Raw genomic sequence first — 19,611 nt, forward strand, 5'->3', positions numbered from 1 at the left:
TGCAACACCAATGACACTTTATTTAAACACAATTCTCAATCCTCACATTTACGACACACTAAAAGGGTTTGATTAACTAATCCTTTCCTTTAATATAGGCCCCTATGCTCAAGGTCCTTTGTAATGAGTGATTTTCAAGGCGGTAACACCAATGACTTAAAATATACTTGTAAAAAATTATAATAATCAAGACCCATTACTCAAAACAAACTGATGCGGTCATAAGATACTGTATGTCATTATATGACATCAGTCCGTTACAGGCTACATGGTTAAAATGAGATTTAAAAAGTCAATCATGTGACAGATATCAAAAACATACATTTGTACATGGTGTGGATAACAAGTTACAACCTTAACTAACCTAAAAAGTAAAACTAATGGCTAAACCCATCAAATGTCCTGGCCAACCAAGTTTTATTGGGTGACTTGAATAGGCAGATATTATGATATGCTACTACTGTAGGCCTACTGGCATACAATAACCCAGCAGGTGGCACTCATGATCCGTGCAAACCTTTAACCTGTTCTGGGTTGTCCACCATGCCTCCTTACTCTCAGCTTAGCCTCAGTTCCTGCGTCTTCATATTCAGTTTGCGGTTTGTGAGATCTTGGATTGCCCCTCTCAGCGGATGTGAGCCATCTCCTCCAGAAAGGGAGTCTTCATGCAGCCAGTGCAAAGCTGGTCCATCCACAGGGGAGCCTCATGCTGCAGGGGGGTGCGACGAGGGTAGAAGGTGTAGGAGAGGTCGTAGTTCAGCAGACAGCTGATGGATGCCATGTAGACATCAGAGAAGCGGCACAGGCGACGGGAGAAGTAGGTGGGGTTGTGGCAGGTGCGGAAAATGCTACCAAAGTGAGGGTTGAACAGGTTCTTGGTCACAGCTCTGTGAGGGGGGAAAATGAAAGAAAGGGTCAAAGGAAGTTCATAGGTCAGTACGAAGCTTGTTAAATCAAAATTACACTGAATCCTTTAGGTCTGACTTGCTGTCCGACGGTCTTGATAAATTAAATTTGGAATATTATGACATACACTACATGACCAAAAGTATGTGGACACCTGCTCGTCGAATATCTCATTCCAAAATCATGGGCATTAATATGGAGTTGGTCCCCGCTTTGTTGCTATAACAATGGTGGCGAGTTTTACACCACTCCAGCTGATGCTTGGCATTGCGCATGGTGATCTTAAGCGTGTGTGCGGCTGCTCGGCCATGGAGCCCAATTCATGAAGCTCCCGTGAACAGTTCTTGTGCTGATGTTGCTCCCAGAGGCAGTTTGGAACTCGGTATTGAGTGTTGCAACCGAGGACAGACAATTTTCTTGCGCGCTACAGCACTCGGCGTTCCCGTTCTGTGAGCTTGTCTGGCCTACCACTTCACAGCTGAGCCATTGTTGCTCCTAGATAATTTCCACTTCACAATAACAGCACTTACAGTTGACCAGGGCAGCTCTAGCAGGGTAGAAATTTGATGAAGTGACTTTTTGAAAGGTGGCATTCTGTGATGGTGCCACATTGAAAGTTACTGAGATCTTCAGTAAGGCCATTCTACTGCCACTGTTCTATGGAGTTTGCATGGCTGTGTGCTCGAGTTTAACACCTGTCAGCAACAGGTGTGACTGAAATAGCCGAAAGCACTAATTTCAAGGGGTGTCCACATACTTTTGTATATTTTGTGTATAATATCTACTAACACTAGACTCACCGAAGCTCTTCTCTCTCCTTCAACCAATCCTGCAGAACTTTCTTTGACTCTGGATCTCGATGCATCTGCAACAAGTTCAATAAAAATGTTTTTACTTGAACACTTTCATCTTAACATAAAAAAACATGGCATGGCTGATGGGTAAAAAAAATATATCATAATATTAGCTTGTAGTAGTAGTGATTATTGTGGGGGTACAATTGATTGGGACCAGAGTATGTGCAGCGGAGCATGACCAATTTGACTGGAGCGCTGAGCGAGATTACCAAAGGCTGGAGCCTGCTCCAATTTCTCTCCAGTAGCGCTCACTTCACAAGCTCAGGGCATGCCTGGCCCAGCATGCATTTGTAGTCTACTTGTGTGCTACTATAGCCCCTTGCTTTAGCTACTGTCATGGAGTTCAAAATATTTTAATAAAGAAACTGATAAAACAGTTGCAAAATCAAAATGACTTACAAGGATGAGGACCAAGAACAAGAGGGGGAGTGCGGTGATGTAGTGTCCACAACTAAAGAATCATTATGGAATCTGAAAAGACGCGTATCCAGAAAGCATGATGGTGTACTTCGTGTACATGCTAAAAGAAAGGAACAAGGTGGGTAGAAAAAAACCTTTAGGCCTACCTATCCTACCTATAGAAAACTAAAAAATAAAACACCTCTGCATCTCTGCCCAGCCTGACCAGAGTGGCCAAAAGGGTGTTTAGCATCCCCAGAGGCTCTGCAAGCTCAGAGAGGATATTCTCCACTGCTGGCCTGCTCTCCAGGCATCGTCGCATGAGTCTGAAGCCACAGACTCTGGCCAGACTTTCTAAAAATGAATTCAAAAGGCACAGTAGACTAAGCCTAATAAGGCATTTTACATTTAATTCTAAGTCACAGCCTATATGCCCAATTTATAGACTATAATGATTAAACAAAATGTTGTTTAAATGCTGAGCGCTTTATGTCCCTACCAGCCTATGCTGTCACACTCGCAAATGCTTCACAATGTATTCCTTTGTAGGCTATAGCATTGAAATAATACAGCCTAAATAAGTCATTTTAGTTCCTTCTTAGGCTCCCTGTCTGGCTCCTGACCTATTTAGAGTGTTTATATGTTGTATAATATTTCATGTGGCCTATTTGAAATGAGCGCTTCTTACATTCACCTTTTCATGTTTACTCAAATCATTTTCATTCAAATCATATGGTTTGGTTTTAATACTTCAAAACCATATGGTAGGTCAAGGCAGTCACAAAAATAGATGGGTTTTGGCTAAATTGTGATTTTAATGAATGGAGCGAATTTTGAGCAGCATTTTTTCCCACACTGTGAGTGTGGAGCGGTGCTGCTCCATGAGCGATAAGTGGGATTTCCAACCGGTAAACGCAACATTGCTTTGACCTCACAGTTTGCCAATTTATATGTTGTAGAACACACTATAGCTCTATAAGTGTACCTGCATGCGCTCCAGCAGACCGGTGAGTGCCTGCAGCCAGGTGAGGCCCTGGGCATACTGCTCCGTGTTCACAACCCTGGTCTCCACCTCCAGCTCCGGTACTATGGCTCCTGTCCGCCAGCCGTGACGCAGCATCAGGTCCTGCAGAAGAGCATGAGTAGTCAGCCCAGTACAATGACTAGCCACAACATGACACAGGTTATTACAGTAAGCACAATGTGGGACACAGACCTTAAAACAAAGTCAATTTCTGTTTGCCATTTCCTGTGTGGAGAAATCACATCCACACTGCCTGCATCAGTCACCAAAATATTCAGACATAGTACCAGTCAAAAGTTTGGACACACCTACTCATTCAAGGGCTTTTTCTTATTTTTTTTTATAATTTTCTAAATTGTAGAATAGTGAAGACATCAAAACTATGAAATAACACATATGGAATCATGTAGTAACCAAAAAAGTGTTATATTTTGCTATTTCAGATTCTTCAAAGCAGCCACCCTTTGCCTTGATGACAGCTTTGAAATCTCTTGGCATTCTTTCAATCACCTGGAATGCTTTTCCAACAGTCTTGAAGGAGTTCCCACATATGCTGAGCACTTGTTGGCTTGTTTTCCACTCTGCAGTCCAACTCATCCCAAACCATCTCAATTGGGTTGAGGTCAGAGGATTGTGGAGGCCAGGTCATCTGATGCAGCACTCCATCACTCTCCTTCTTGGTCAAATAGCCCTTACACAGCCTGGAGGTGAGTTGGGACATTGTCCTGTTTAAAAAACAAATGATAGGCCCAAACCAGATGGGATGAAGTATCGCTGCAGAATACTGTGATAGCCATGCTATTTGTGTGCCTTGAAATCTAAATAAATCACAGACAGTGTCACCAGCATAGCACCACACCTCCATGCTTGACGGTGGGAACCACACATGCAGCGATCACCCGTTAATCTACTCTGTATCTCACAAAGACAGGGAGGTTGGAACCAAAAATCTCAAATTTCTGTCAAAGGACAGATTTCCACCGGTCTAATGGCCATTGCTCATGTTTCTTGGCCCAAGCAAATCTCTTCTTATTATTGGTGTCCTTTAGTAGTTGTTTCTTTGCAGCAATTCGACCATGAAGGCCTGATTCACGTAGTCTCCTCTGAACAGTTGATGTTGAGATGTGTCTGTTACTTGAACTCTGAAGCATTTATTTGGGTTGCAATTTCTGAGGCTGGTAACTCTAATGAACTTATCCTCTGCAGCAGAGGTAACTCTGGGTCTTCCTTTCCTGTGGCAGTCCTCATGAGAGCCAGTTTCATCATAGCGCTTGATGGTTTTTGCGACTGCACTTGGAAGAAACCTTACAAGTTCTTGAAATGTTCCAGATTGACTGACCTTCATGTCTTAAAGTAATGATGGACTGTAATTTCTCTTTGCTTATTTGAGCTGTCCTTCCCATAATATGGGCTTGGTCTTTTACCAAATAGGGCCATCTCCTGTATACCACCCCTACCTTGTAAAAACACAACTGATTGGCTCAAAGGCATTAAGGAAATAAATTCCACAAACTAACTTTTAACAAGGCACACCAGGTGACTGACTACCTCATGAAGCTGGTTGAGAGAATGCCAAGAGTGTGCAAAGCTGTCATCAAGACAAAGGGTGGCTAATTATTATTATTAATATATTAACATATTAACACACATTTGTTTAACACTTTTTGTGGTTAATACATGATTCTATATGTGTTATTTCATAGTTTTGATATCTTCAATATTATTCTACAATGTAGAAAATAGCAAAAATAAAGAAAAACCCTGGAATGAGTAGATGTGTACAAACTTGTGACTGGTACTGTAAATATAGTATGACTCACTGCCAAGTCACTGTACAGATGATCTCCAAAGTACAGCACCTTGGATCCTCTCCATCCTGTGAGCCTGAGAAAGTCAAACAGGTTGCCCTACAACAAGGAGACAGCGTAATGAATGTCACAAGGAATTATTATTAAGTTAAATCAGGCAATGGTTGAAGGTAACAGAGGAGGAAATATGACAAACAACGTGGATTGGCAAAACTATAACATGACAGTAATTATGTGGTCATGGATGTGGTCTTCCATCAAATTCTGCTGAGGCTTTTAGCAACAGACAATTATTGGCCTTGAGGGTCAGTCTGGCAATGATGTTGGCAGGGTTCTTAGAGGAAAAGTACTGCATGGTTAACATGTCCAACTGTGAGGCAACAATACATGTAATTTCATCAAAGTAGTATCCATTTATCACCAAGCCTGATTGATTGTCCCCAAATCCTGTCTAGATAACAGAGAACCAGGTGGCCTCATGCTTGTCACATATTAAGCCACAGAAAGCACCGGGCCCAGATGGACTACGGGGCAAAGTACTGAAGGTCTGCGTCGACCAGCTCAAGGGAGTCTTCACACAACTGTTTCAACTCCTTCTGAGCACCTGTACTGTGCAAAACTCCTGGAAGGTGTCGACCATTGTACCGGTGCCTAAGAAGTCAGAGGCCAAATTACAAATGACTTTTGCCTGTGGCCCTCACACCCCTTCTGGCCCAATGCATGGAAAGGGTTGTTAGTAAGCACCTTACCCTGTCCATAGCAGATCATCTGGACCTGATACAGTTTGCCTATTAGTCAGAGGGGGACTGAGGATGCTATCCTGACCTTGGTGAACATGGTGGCTAGTCAGTCACCTTCAACATGATAAATCATATGCACACGTTATTTATTGATTTTAGTTCAGCTTTCAATACAATGCAAATGCACATACTGCTGAAACGACTACTGGACCTGAATGTCAACGGCGGCCTCGCAGGTTGGATCAAGGACTTAAACTGACCGCCCACAGAGGGTCCTCATGAATGGGGCCCTCTCTGATGAACTGATCCTGAACACAGGGGCACCCCAGGGGTGTGTCCTTTCACTATTGTTGTTCTCTACCTACACTAATGAAATGAAGATCCAACGAAACAATGTGAGACTTTTCAAGTATGCGGATGACATGGCTCTAGTAGGACTCTTTTTTTAAAGATGTTACATCAGATGGGTACAACTATTTTAAACAGATCAAAAACCTTCAAGAATGATGCTGGTTAAGTACCCTCCACATCAATGTGGAAAAGACAAATGAGCTGATCATCAACTTGCCAATGTCCCAACCACTCTCTCTGAATGACCAACCAGTGGATGTGGCTGAGTGTTTCAAACATCTAGGGACACAAATTGATAACAAGCTGAGTTTTACAGAGAATGCAGACTATTCGTTTTAAAGCAAGCCATCGCCTGTTTTTAATCAGGAATTTGAAGACGTTTGGGGTCAGCCAAGATGCTCTGGAGAGGGTGTATAGCAGCTTGGTGGAGAGCATCCACACGTTCAATATGACAGTCTGGTATGGTAATCTGAGCGCGAGGAGCAAAAGCAAACTGACCAGAATAGTAAACACAGCCAGCAAAGTAATTGGTCGACCACAGGCACATTTGAGCATTCTGTTCCACAAGTCAACCATAAAGAAGGCACTGGCTGTCATTGGTGACCCCTCCCACCCTCTACTCCCTCAGTTTGAGAGGCTTCTCTCTGTCCGGCACTTCAGAATGCCCATGGCCAAGAAGAACGTGTTCAAACATTCATTCATTGTGCTGTTGGACTACTAAATGCAACGTAAATTTGATCCGTATATGTACTTATCTATCCAGTGCAGTTGGGACAGCGGTCAGTTGTGAGTGAATGTATGGCCTATGTTTTTAGTATGATCGACTGACTGGTTTAAGTGTGTATGATGTGAGAATGTATGTGATCCTTTTAATGGAAGGTGATGTCCATCCTGGATGGACAATAAAGTTTAGTCTATTCTATTCTGACCTAAATTCAAGGACAAGACTAACATCTTTGCACAGGCGTCAAAGGCCAACTTTGTAACACCAGACTAACTCAGACTTTGGACATTTCATTCAGGTTGATTAAAGAGTTAACATGCCAGTCTAATCATGTGTCATTCACTTTCCACAATAAAAAGGAACAAATACAGTTTTGACATTGTGGTAATTTGTGAGATTCACAATCTGTTACGCAAGTAGTCAATGCTGGTAAATCCTGCAACTGGGTTAGTCACTTTGAGCTGTATACAGTAATACTGCTGGGTAATGTCTACACTCCTACCTGTTTGTAGACCTGGCCCTTATCCAAGCTCGTGATCTTGTCCCACTGAAGGTCCCCGTTGCTATCCAAACGTCTGAAAGGTCTGCAAGTGGCAAATATGGTCACAGAATGACCTTAACAGTATGCATTTTCTGTGAATTTCTGTGAAGACCAAAGTTTCGGAATTTGGACACTTCTTGATTGGGAATATAAAGGTATGCAGTGTACCAGACTTACTTGCCACAGCTGTTGAAGAAGTGTGGTTTGTCAGCTTGAACAATGACAATGTCAAATAAGTCCCTCCAGTCCTTTCCTACCATGTATTTCATCCCTTTGTCTCTAAATGAAGAAAAAAAGCTGGTTAGTCAACAACTACGAAAGGTACAGATAATGTGCAGAGCTGAACGTGCCCAGAGAACAAATCAACAAACTGCATGTATATCTCTGATTAACTCAGTTTGGTTGATGGTGGCACTCACACAAAGCTAAATGGGCTGTTGGTTATAAGGAAGAGCTTCTTGCCATGGCTTGCCAGACGGTGTAGAACTGCATATGTCTCATCACCTCTGAGGATATATTTCTCTGTGGGAGGGAGATGAGAAGGGGGGGGGTCAATTCCAACTGGAATATCCTGACTTCAAGCAGACTGAGCTTCCCTAGAGCATTTCGAAAGTATGTAAATATTCCACTTCCATCATAATGTATTGTTCCTTGGAAGAAAATGGCAGATTTTCCCATTTGGAAACAGTCCTGGAGCATTTAAGCAAAAGATGAAGGCATTTAAAGTACTTTTCTTGAAACTGTGAGAGAGCAGAGTATAAAGAGATAGATATGTCCTAAAATGTTCTTCTCTCAATTCCTGCCAAACCTGAACTCCGTAAACACATATTTAAACAAAAACTAGGGTTTAAGGTTATAAATTGTTAAGTGTACTATCATTTTTATATTCACTTAAAAGTATGGTCATATTTTTGCACTTTAAAGTATGTTAGTAACGTTTTATCAATTATCTTGACTTCCACTTGGCCATGGTTTTCTGGCTTGAAAAATATGCTTTTTACCTAATCATAACCCGAAAAATATTATCTGCAGGGCTGTTAAATTGCTACACTGTTTTTTCACACTATTCAGTTTGAGAGAACCTGCAAACTGGGTGTGGGTGACATAGGAAGCATCCGATAGAAACATATTTGAGATTTATATCTAGAAGCAAATATTTTTAAAACATAATAGTATATCTCACCCAAGTCTTGCATTATCCACTTGTACATGTAGCCTTTGATATGCACCATTCCAATGGCATCCTTAGGAAAATAAACACAGTGGATAAGCAGTTGAGCTGACTGTTTTCCCTGAGTATGCTTATATACAGTCGTCTTGCTCAAGGTTTAAATACATTCTTGACTCGACTTACACTTTTGATGGCTTTCTACGCCTATCTAAAAGGAAATTTAACCAGACATGTTTTTTCAACATGGTTCTCTCTCTCTTGGGAGAGAACATTCATTGAATGTTGCATAGTTTGCTATAAACAGCTAGCATCCCTGGAATCTTGCCACTCACTTACTGTACTTCTGTAACTGGGAAGTACAGTTTGTTCAGAACCAATCAGACATTTTACATAACAAGGCTTGCCTTCTCGACCAAACCACAAAAAAGGAAACAAAGGGGGTGACATATATATAGGGCAGGTAATCAAGGAGGTGATGGAATCCAGGTGAATGCCATAATGCGCGTAACGATGGTGACAGGTGTGCGCCATAACGAGCAGCCTGGTGACCTAGACGCCGGAGAGCGAGCATACTTGACAGTACCCCCTTCCTGTTGCGTTTGGCTCCAGCCGCAGGACGCCAACCACAGGGACGATCCCGGGGATCAGGAGCGGACTGGTCGCCTCCGCCAAGGCGCAGAAACCTGACAAACCGGCTGAGGCGTGAGAGCCTGGCGATCCGGTTGAGGCGTGAGAGCCTGGCGATCCGGTTGAGGGGTGAGAGGCTGGCGATCCGGTTGAGGCGTGAGAGCCTGGCGATCCGGTTGAGGCGTGAGAGCCTCGCGATCCGGTTGAGGGGCGAGAGGCTGGCGATCCGGTTGAGGGGTGAGAGGCTGGCAATCCGGTTAAGGGGTGAGAGACTGGCGATCCGGTTGAGGCGTGAGAGCCTGACGAGACGGCGGAGGCAAGGAAGCCTGGCGATCTGGCTGAGGCATGAAAGCCTGTAGCGGCTCCCGGATCCAACGTCATTCCACCTGACACAAAAAAGAAAAACACTCCCCAATGCTTCCCGTAGGTGAGATGTGATTCTGTAACGATGTGGGCTGAGAGTCGGGAAGCAAGTTCAGGGAGTGAGTGTTTTAATAAATAAACCAACCATAATACAAACTAAGACCAACGCAAGCATGACAGAAACAATGACCCCTGGGGAAGGAACCAAAGGGAGTGACATATATAGGGCAGGTAATCAAAGAGGTGATGGAGTCCAGGTGAGTGTCATAATGCGCGTAACGATGGTGACAGGTGTGCGCCATAATGAGCAGCCTGGTGACCTAGAGGCCGGAGAGGGAGCACACGTGACAGTCATTCATTTGTACGTTTTTTGTGTGGTCTTAATCGCACAATTTTACATCTAGCTATGATGTTTGGTGCAGTATTTTAAGTAAAATCATTTGCATGAAAACTATTAGTGCACTGCAGACTGCATCGAGTCAGCTGCCGTTGCCCTCTGGACTGATTTGAGAACTCAGTAGGTAGCAAAATTTAATCTCTGTGTTTGTCAATAAAGCTAGCTAGTAGCTAGCAGGCACATTGAGCAGGCATGCTACATTAGCTAAATCAAATCACATTTTATTGGTCACATACATATATTTAGCAGATGTTATTGCTGGTGTAACGAAATAGATGTGTTCCTAGCTCCAACCGTGCAGTATTATCTAACAATACATACAAATCTCAAAGTAAGGGAATGGAATTAAGAAATATCTAAATATTAGGACGAGCAATGTCAGAGTTGCATTGATTAGAATACAGTAAAATACAGTATGTAAACATTATTCAAGTGTCCAGTGTTCCATTATTAAAGTGACCAGTAATCCCATGTCTATGTACATAGGGCAGAAGCGTGGCTATTTAATAGTCTGAAGGCTGTGAGATAGAGACTGAAAAACAGATTATTGGTCTCATCTTTGATGCAACTGTACTGACCTCGCCTTCAGTGGGGTAAACAGCCTATAGCTCGGATGATTGTCGTCCTTGATGATCGTGTTGACCTTCCTGTGACATTGGGTGCTGTCGGTGTCCTAGAGAGCAGGTTCTGTGCCCCCGGTGATGCGTTGGGCCGACCGCACCACTCTCTGGAGAGCCCTGCTGTTGCGTGCAATGCAGTTGCTGTACCAGGCAGTGATACAGCCCAACAGGATGCTCTCAATCGTGCATCTGTAAAAGCCAAGCTGATTTTCTTGAGCCACTGTCTCTGAGGGTGGACCATTTCAGTTTGTCAGTGATGTGGAGGCCAAGGAACTTGAAGCTTTTCACCTTCTCCAAAGCGGTCCTGACGATGTGGATAGGGGTGTGCTCCCTCTGCTGTTTACTGAAGTCCACGATCAGCTCCTTCGTTTTGTTGACATTTAGGGAGAGGTTATTTTCCTGTCACCCCTCCGCCAGGGCCCTCACCTTCTCTCTGTAGGCTGTCTCATCATTGCTGGTAATCAGGCCTGTCATCTGCAAACTTGATGAATGAATTGGAGGCGTGCATGGTCACGCAGTCATGGGTGAACAGGGAGTACAGGAAGGGGCTGAGCACGCACCCACGTGGGGCCCGTGTTGAGGATCAGCGGAGTGGAGGTGTTGTTTCCTACCTTCACCACCTGGGGGCGGCCCGTCAGGAAGTCCAGGACCCAGTTGTACAGGGCAATGTTCAGACCCAGGGCCCTGAGCTTAATGCTGAGCTTGGAGGTAATATGGTGTTGAAGGCTGAGCTGTACTCAATGAACAGCATTCTTATATAGGTATTCCACTTGTCCAGATGGGATAGGGCAGTGTGCAGTGCGATGGCGATTGCATCGTCTGTGGATCTATTGGGGCGGTATGCAAATTGAAGTGGGTCAAGGGTGTCAGGTAAAGTGGAGGTGATATGATCCTTTACTAGCCTCTCAAAGCTCTTCATGATGACAGAAGTGAGTGCTATGGTGCCAAATGTAAATGTACAGTTTTGTCATTTAGCAGACACTCTTATCCAGAGCAACTTACAGGAGCAAATAGGGTTAAGTGCCTCAAATCAAATTATATTGGTCACATACACATAGTCAGCAGATGTTATTGCGAGTATAGCGAAATGCTTGTGCTTCTAGCTCCGACAGTGCAGTAATATCTAACAAGTAATCTAATAATTCCACAACAACTACCTAACACACACAAATCTAAGTAAAGAGATTCAATAAGAATATATACATAGAAATAAATGGATTAGCAATGATCGAGCGGCATAGGTCAAGATGCAAGAGATGGTATAAAATACAGGATATACAGTGCCTTGCGAAAGTATTCGGCCCCCTTGAACTTTGCGACCTTTTGCCACATTTCAGGCTTCAAACATAAAGATATAAAACTGTATTTTTTTGTGAAGAATCAACAACAAGTGGGACACAATCATGAAGTGGAACGACATTTATTGGATATTTCAAACTTTTTTAACAAATCAAAAACTGAAAAATTGGGCGTGCAAAATTATTCAGCCCCTTTACTTTCAGTGCAGCAAACTCTCTCCAGAAGTTCAGTGAGGATCTCTGAATGATCCAATGTTAACCTAAATGACTAATGATGATAAATACAATCCACCTGTGTGTAATCAAGTCTCCGTATAAATGCACCTGCACTGTGATAGTCTCAGAGGTCCGTTAAAAGCGCAGAGAGCATCATGAAGAACAAGGAACACACCAGGCAGGTCCGAGATACTGTTGTGAAGAAGTTTAAAGCCGGATTTGGATACAAAAAGATTTCCCAAGCTTTAAACATCCCAAGGAGCACTGTGCAAGCGATAATATTGAAATGAAAGGAGTATCAGACCACTGCAAATCTACCAAGACCTGGCCGTCCCTCTAAACGTTCAGCTCATACAAGGAGAAGACTGATCAGAGATGCAGCCAAGAGGCCCATGATCACTCTGGATGAACTGCAGAGATCTACAGCTGAGGTAGGAGACTCTGTCCATAGGACAACAATCAGTCGTATATTGCACAAATCTGGCCTTTATGGAAGATTGGCAAGAAGAAAGCCATTTCTTAAAGATATCCATAAAAAGTGTTGTTTAAAGTTTGCCACAAGCCACCTGGGAGACACACCAAACATGTGGAAGAAGGTGCTCTGGTCAGATGAAACCAAAATTGAACTTTTTGGCAACAATGCAAAACGTTATGTTTGGCGTAAAAGCAACACAGCTCATCACCCTGAACACACCATCCCCACTGTCAAACATGGTGGTGGCAGCATCATGGTTTGGGCCTGCTTTTCTTCAGCAGGGACAGGGAAGGTGGTTAAAATTGATGGGAAGATGGATGGAGCCAAATACAGGACCATTCTGGAAGAAAACCTGATGGAATCTGCAAAAGACCTGAGACTGGGATGGAGATTTGTCTTCCAACAAGACAATGATCCAAAACATAAAGCAAAATCTACAATGGAATGGTTCAAAAATAAACATATCCAGGTGTTAGAATGGCCAAGTCAAAGTCCAGACCTGAATCCAATCGAGAATCTGTGGAAAGAACTGAAAACTGCTGTTCACAAATGCTCTCCATCCAACCTCACTGAGCTCGAGCCGTTTTGCAAGGAGGAATGGGAAAAAATTTCAGTCTCTCGATGTGCAAAACTGATAGAGACATACCCCAAGCGACTTACAGCTGTAATCGCAGCAAAAGGTGGCGCTACAAAGTATTAACTTAAGGGGGCTGAATAATTTTGCACGCCCAATTCTTCAGTTTTTGATTTGTTAAAAAAGTTTGAAATATCCAATAAATGTCGTTCCACTTCATGATTGTGTCCCACTTGTTGTTGATTCTTCACAAAAAAATACAGTTTTATATCTTTATGTTTGAAGCCTGAAATGTGGCAAAAGGTCGTAAAGTTCAAGGGGGGCGAATACTTTCGCAAGGCACTGTACATGTGATATGAGTAATGTAAGGTATGTAAACATTATTAAGGTGGCATTGTTTAAAGTGAGTAGTGATCCATTTATTAAAGTGGCCAGTGATTGGGTCTCAATGTAGGCAGCAGCCTCTCTGAGTTAGTGATTGCTGTTGGCCTTGAAATAGAAGCTGTTTTTCAATCTCTTGGTCCTTGCTTTGATCCACCTGTACTGACCTCACCTTCTGGATGGTAGCGGGGTGAACAAGCAATGGCTTGGTTGGTTGTTGTCCTTGATGATATTTTTTGCCTTCCTGTGGCATTAGGTTCTATAGGTGTCCTGGAGGGCAGGTAGTTTGCCCTCGGTGATGCCGACAGGATGCTCTCAATTGTGCATCTGTAAAAGTTTGTGTGGGTTTTAGGTGTCAAGCCACATTTCTTCAGCCTCCTGAGACGCTGTTGCGCCTTCTTCACCACACTGTCTGTGTGGGTGGACCATTTCAGTTTGTTCGTTATTTGTACAATGAGTAACTTAAAACTTTCCACCTTCTCCACTGCTGTTCTGTCGATGTGGATAGGGGGGATGCTCCCTCTACTGTTTCCTGAAGTCCATGATCATCTCCCTTGTTTTGTTGACGTTGCGTGAGAGGTTGTTTTCCTGACACCACACTCCCGAGTGCCCTCTCCTCCTCCCTGTAGGCTGTCTCGTCGTTGTTGGTAATCAAGCCCACTACTGTTGTGTCGTCTGCAAACTTGATGATTGAGTTGGAGGCATGCATGATCACACAGTTATGGCTGAACAGGGTGTATAGGAGGGGGCTGAGCACGCACCCACGTGGGGCCCTTGCTCAAGGGCACAGACAGATTGACCTAATTGGCTCTGGGATTTGACCCAGCGACATTTTGGTTACTGGCCCAACACTCTTAACCAGTAGGCTACCGTCCGGCCCAAATCATCTTATCAAGTCACTGGCGAGTGGCAAAGTGCTTCGGTGCCGTAACAGCTTCCCTAAATTTCGCAAATGTCAGTTTTAGAAGATAGTGACTTAATGACCAAAATTGTGCTATATACACTAGACTAATATTGATGCAATATTGGCCATTTTCAACCAGAGAAGTTTGTTTTTGAGTTCAGCTGCCCGTTAAACGGAATGAGAAGATCAAATAGTATGCATCTTTTTCATTAAGGGGGAATGAAAGAGCTTTTGGCTCACTGACCGACCGGCACAGCATAACAAACAACGTTAAAATCACATTCCCAACTGCCTTGCACACTGGTAGACAAAAGGACCATTCACAGATATTGACTTTGGTGCAACTACTTATGAGCTAGGATGCAGCAATCAACCAAGTTAGTTACATTATTTAAGTCAAAAAGCATTTTTTGTTAAAAGCCTCTATTTCCAGAACCAGTTATTTGCCCACATTTTCAGAGCTGGTTTCAGTTTGACTGTCTCAATTAAAATACAGTATTATCTGTGGATTCAAGTTTGTCAGAATGTGGGTATGTTTTGTTGCCGAATGCACTCACTGAAACGTCTTTGTAGAGATGACCAGGGTCATATTCAATGTCATTGGAGTTGAAGTAGTCATTGGCAGCAGCCAGGAGAGTCATCTCTGGGATGGAGAAAACATCCATGAACTGCTTCATCACAGGACCCTGTAAGATAACGTTAGCTCAACGGGATAGAAGACAAAGCTGGGCCTCAGCAAAAATAAATAAATGTTTTGCAGATATTGGATATACATTTTAGAGAGCAATTTCCATCGGGAACTGATCATTAATGCAAGTCTTTTACGCAGGCTTTTAACCATTATTTTATCTTTAAAGAATGGAAATTTAGCAACAATTGCAGCAAATTCCACGGATTTTCAAACATACCGTGCGTTCAGAAAGTATTCAGAACCTTTGACTTTTTTCACATTTAGTTACATCACAACCGTATTCTAAAATTTATTAAATTGACGTTTTCCCTCTTCAATCTACACACAATACCCCATAATGACAAAGCAAAACTGCTTTATACACTGCTCAAAAAAATAAAGGGAACACTAAAATAACACATCCTAGATCTGAATGAATGAAATATATATATATTTTTTAATTAATTTCTTTTTCTTTCTTTTTTCTCCAAAAATGATCAATGGAAATCAAATTTATCAACCCATGGAGGTCTGGATTTGGAGTCACACTCAAAATTAAAGTGGAAAACCACACTACAGGCTGATCCAACTTTGATGTAATGTCCTAAAAACAAGTCAAAATGAGGCTCAGTAGTGTGTGTGGCCTCCACGTGCCTGTATGACCTCCCTACAACGCCTGGGCATGCTCCTGATGAGGTGGCGGATGGTCTCCTGAGGGATCTGCTCCCAGACCTGGACTAAAGCATCCGCCAAGTCCTGGACAGTCTGTGGTGCAGCGAGACATGATGTCCCAGATGTGCTCAATTGGATTCAGGTCTGGGGAACGGGTGGGCCAGTCCATAGCATCAATGCCTTCCGCTTGCAGGAACTGCTGACACACTCCAGCCACATGAGGTCTAGCATTAGGAGGAACCCAGGGCCAACCGCAACAGCATATGGTCTCACAAGGGGTCTGAGGATCTCATCTCGGTACCTAATGGCAGTCAGGCTACCTCTGGCGAGCACATGGAGGGCTGTGCGGCCCCCCAAAGAAATGCCACCCCACACCATGACTGACCCACCGTCAAACCGGTCATGCTGGAGGATGTTGCAGGCAGCAGAACGTTCTCCACGGCGTCTACAGACTGTCACGTCTGTCACATGTGCTCAGTGTGAACCTGCTTTCATCTGTGAAGAGCACAGGGCACCAGTGGCGAATTTGCCAATCTTGGTGTTCTCTGGCAAATGCCAAACGTCCTGCACGGTGTTTGGCTGTAAGCACAACCCCCACCTGTGGACGTCGGGCCCTCATACCATCCTCATTGAGTCTGTTTCTGACCGTTTGAGCAGACATATGCACATTTGTGGCCTGCTGGAGGTCATTTTGCAGGGCTCTGGCAGTGCTCTTCCTGCTCCTCCTTGCACAAAGGCGGAGGTAGCGGTCCTGCTGCTGGGTTGTTGCCCTCCTACGGCCTCCTCCACGTCTCCTGATGTACTGGCCAGTGTCCTGGTAGCGCCTCCATGCTCTGGACACTACGCCGACAGACACAGCAAAGAATCAGATGGTCACTCTGACAGAGCTCAAGAGTTCCTCTGTGGAGATGGGAGAACCTTCCAGAAGGACAACCATCTCTGCAGCACTCCAACAATCAGGCCTTTATGGTAGAGTGGCAAGACGGAAGCCACTCCTCAGTAAAAGGCACATGACAGCCCGCTTCTAGTTTACCAAAAGTTTACCACCTTAAGACTCTCTAGTTCACCACCATAAGACTCTCAAGACCATGAGAAACAAGATTCTCTGGTCTGATGAAACCAAGATTGAACTCTTTGGCCTGAATGCCCAGCCTCACGTCTGGAGAAAACCTGGCACCATCCCTACGGTGAAGCATGATGGTGGCTGCATCACGCTGTGGGGATGTTTTTCAGCGGCAGGGACTGGGAGACTAGTCAGGATCGAGGGAAAGATGAACAGAGCAAAGTACAGAGAGATCCTTGATGAAAACCTACTCCAGAGTGCTCAAGACCTCAGACTGGGGCAAAGATTCACCTTCCAACAGGGCACCGACCCTAAGCACACAGCCAAGACAATGCTGGAGTGGCTTCGGGACAAGTCTCTGAATGTCCTTGAGTGGCTCAGCCAGAGCCCAGACTTGAACCCAATTAAACATCTCTGGGGAGACCTGAAAATAGCTGTGCAGCGCCGCTCCCCATCCAACCTGATAAAGCTTGAGAGGATCTGCAAAGAAGAATGGGAGAAACTCCCCAAATACAGGTGTGCCAAGCTTGTAGCGTCAAACCCAAGAAAACTCAAGGCTGTAATCGCTGCCACGGGTGCTTCAACAAAGTACTGAGTAAATGGTCTGAATACTTATGTACATTTGATATTTCCATTTTTTATTTTTAATACATTTGCAAACATTCTTCGTCATTATGTGATATTGTAGTTAAATTGATGAGGGGGAAAAAAATATTTAATCCATTTTATAATAAGGCTGTAATGTAACAAAATGTGGAAAATGTGAAGGGGTCTGAATACTTTCTGAATACACTGTATATTCTATTTTAGTGTCTCCGGACCTTTTCATACGAGTTCCAAATATCTCTAACGGTCACCCCAGTGTGAGTTGTTTTATGCATGTGATGTCAGAATTCACTCATTGTTCTAAAATATGATTATTACGCAACAGGACAGTTAACACGTGCTTCCTGCTAATTGTCTATAGGCTATGTTTCAACTTGTCAATTTCAAATTATTTTCTAACAAGTTGTATTTCCTAACAACAGTTTGAATTGAGCTGTGTTCCGCCTCCTCATTAATTCACATAGAAGTAGCTCATTTCAGCGTTGCAGACAATTTATGTATGAGGCTTTACTGAGCCAGACAAACTTCTCTCTTCGAGAGCCCACGCACTTCACCAATGTTTGCGCAGATCAAGTATGCAGACATTTGCGCAGTCTTGCACAAATTGGAACATGTTGGTTTTCCTTACAAATAATAACTTTGGACATGCGTTCCTATCAAAGTAAGTTCCTTATTTTCTGTATATCGTGTTGTCGTTTCTACTGTAGGCACATACAATATGTATGTATGTATCTATGTATGGGGCATAATGTACTTACAGTTTTATTCACAGTACCGGTGACAAATAATGCATTCCAATTATTGCATTGATTGTAATGGACACCTATGATGTGTGTAAAATACTTTTTTGAAGGTTGTACTGTTTATAATGAGCTAATGCTATTTGCCAGCTATGTGTGGCGCCATGTTTGTTGACATTATACAATGCATTATGGGTGTCACCTAAACGTCTGTCAGACCAAAGATGTTATAATGAGGTGAAGGAATGGTTCACTCATCTTTCAGGTAAACTTCCGGAAGTGAATGAAGGGAAGTGAACGAACGTAGACAACACACCCCCTTCAACATGCATACTATAAACAGACCAAACTCATCTTGTCTCCTTGTATTATCTTTGGTTAAATAATAATTGCTATTAGATAATTCATAATGTAGTTTCTGTCAGCCGAGAGTTATAAAACTATGACCTGTTACGTCAATCTTTCCTCAGTCAGCGCTAGAAAAATGCAGCCTACATTTTCCGGTTTGGATGATTGTGTTATGCTGTAGCTACTTCTGTGAATGTCTGAACATTGCATCCAAAAATAAACTGGTCACATTCTGGACATAAATTTGTAAGGACTGTGTTTGTGCAAAATGTTTCTGTGAAAAACAATGTGGCCAGCTCAAATGCTGATTCATTCGAAACTGGACGTTAAAAATAAGCATTCAGGGACCACTGTAGAATGATCACACTCGTTTGTTGGTAAGTGTGAAAAGGTTAAGGTAGAAGAATGTAAGTAATGACCTTTCCATAGAAGCCACTGACTTCCTCAAGAGGGACATGGTTAGTTCCACCGTAGAGCTCCAAAACCTCCTCATCTGGGACAGGATTCAGACCCCTGTGGGAATCATTCATTATGGTCTCTCTATTACAGAATTGAATTCATGACATACATACCAATAGCAAAGAGTATTGTTATTAGAAAAAACGTTGTGCACAAAACTCAACAGAAGCGGGAGGGCGGAGAGGACAGGACGAGCAGAGGGGTAAAATCAATAGACAGTGAGGACATCGTCCTGATTCTAGTTTGGCTGGTGGTGCACTCGGTAGCTAGCCAGATTTGATAGGTCTCTGGCACTTCAAATGAATGAGTCTCTGTCAGTTATGTTTAGTATCTGCATAGTTAATACCATCAGTAGCAAGCTACTGTTGCGAGCAACTTCGAGAATAATAAATATACACTTTTGAGCACCCTCCAAAAAGTTATACTTTTCAACAGCTTACCTTGAAATAAAATGTAAATTCTCATCTCCCTCTCTTTCAAAATCGGCAAATACACCTCCAATGACAGTTCTGGCTTTTGCATTGACTGTATGCTATCAGGATAGTCTATACCTCTAATCATCTTTGCTGATAGCGATGTTTCCAGAAGTGGATAAATTGGTCTAATTTAGCATGTATGGTAAAGCCTCAACCCTTAGCTAACTCTTCATATTCAAATGAGCTCGAAAATGTTTTAAT

General features: G+C 43.2%; 1 protein-coding gene across 2 annotated transcripts in view; it reads right to left on the minus strand.

Annotated features, from left to right (window-relative positions):
- The window catches only part of LOC110492270 (5'-nucleotidase domain-containing protein 2), a 35,334-nt gene continuing 15,723 nt past the window's right edge, over positions 1-19,611 (minus strand). The window contains exons 5-14 of one of the 2 annotated variants that reach the window (XM_021566449.3): positions 18,895-18,988; positions 14,934-15,062; positions 8,534-8,594; positions 7,770-7,872; positions 7,528-7,629; positions 7,312-7,393; positions 5,007-5,093; positions 3,148-3,288; positions 1,707-1,771; positions 1-887 (exon numbers count right to left, since the gene is read on the minus strand). In XM_021566449.3, coding sequence (XP_021422124.3) covers positions 626-887; positions 1,707-1,771; positions 3,148-3,288; positions 5,007-5,093; positions 7,312-7,393; positions 7,528-7,629; positions 7,770-7,872; positions 8,534-8,594; positions 14,934-15,062; positions 18,895-18,988 — 1,126 coding nt within the window. In that variant the 3' untranslated portion in view covers positions 1-625. Of the gene's footprint in view, positions 888-1,706; positions 1,772-3,147; positions 3,289-5,006; positions 5,094-7,311; positions 7,394-7,527; positions 7,630-7,769; positions 7,873-8,533; positions 8,595-9,094; positions 12,213-14,933; positions 15,063-18,894; positions 18,989-19,611 lie in introns of those variants that run through there. The other variant, XM_090203416.1, reaches the window with a different exon arrangement.

This window comes from Oncorhynchus mykiss, chromosome 16 (genome assembly GCF_057628025.1).
Source record: "Oncorhynchus mykiss isolate SJ-2025 chromosome 16, ASM5762802v1, whole genome shotgun sequence".
NCBI classification, from domain to species: Eukaryota; Metazoa; Chordata; class Actinopteri; order Salmoniformes; family Salmonidae; genus Oncorhynchus; species Oncorhynchus mykiss.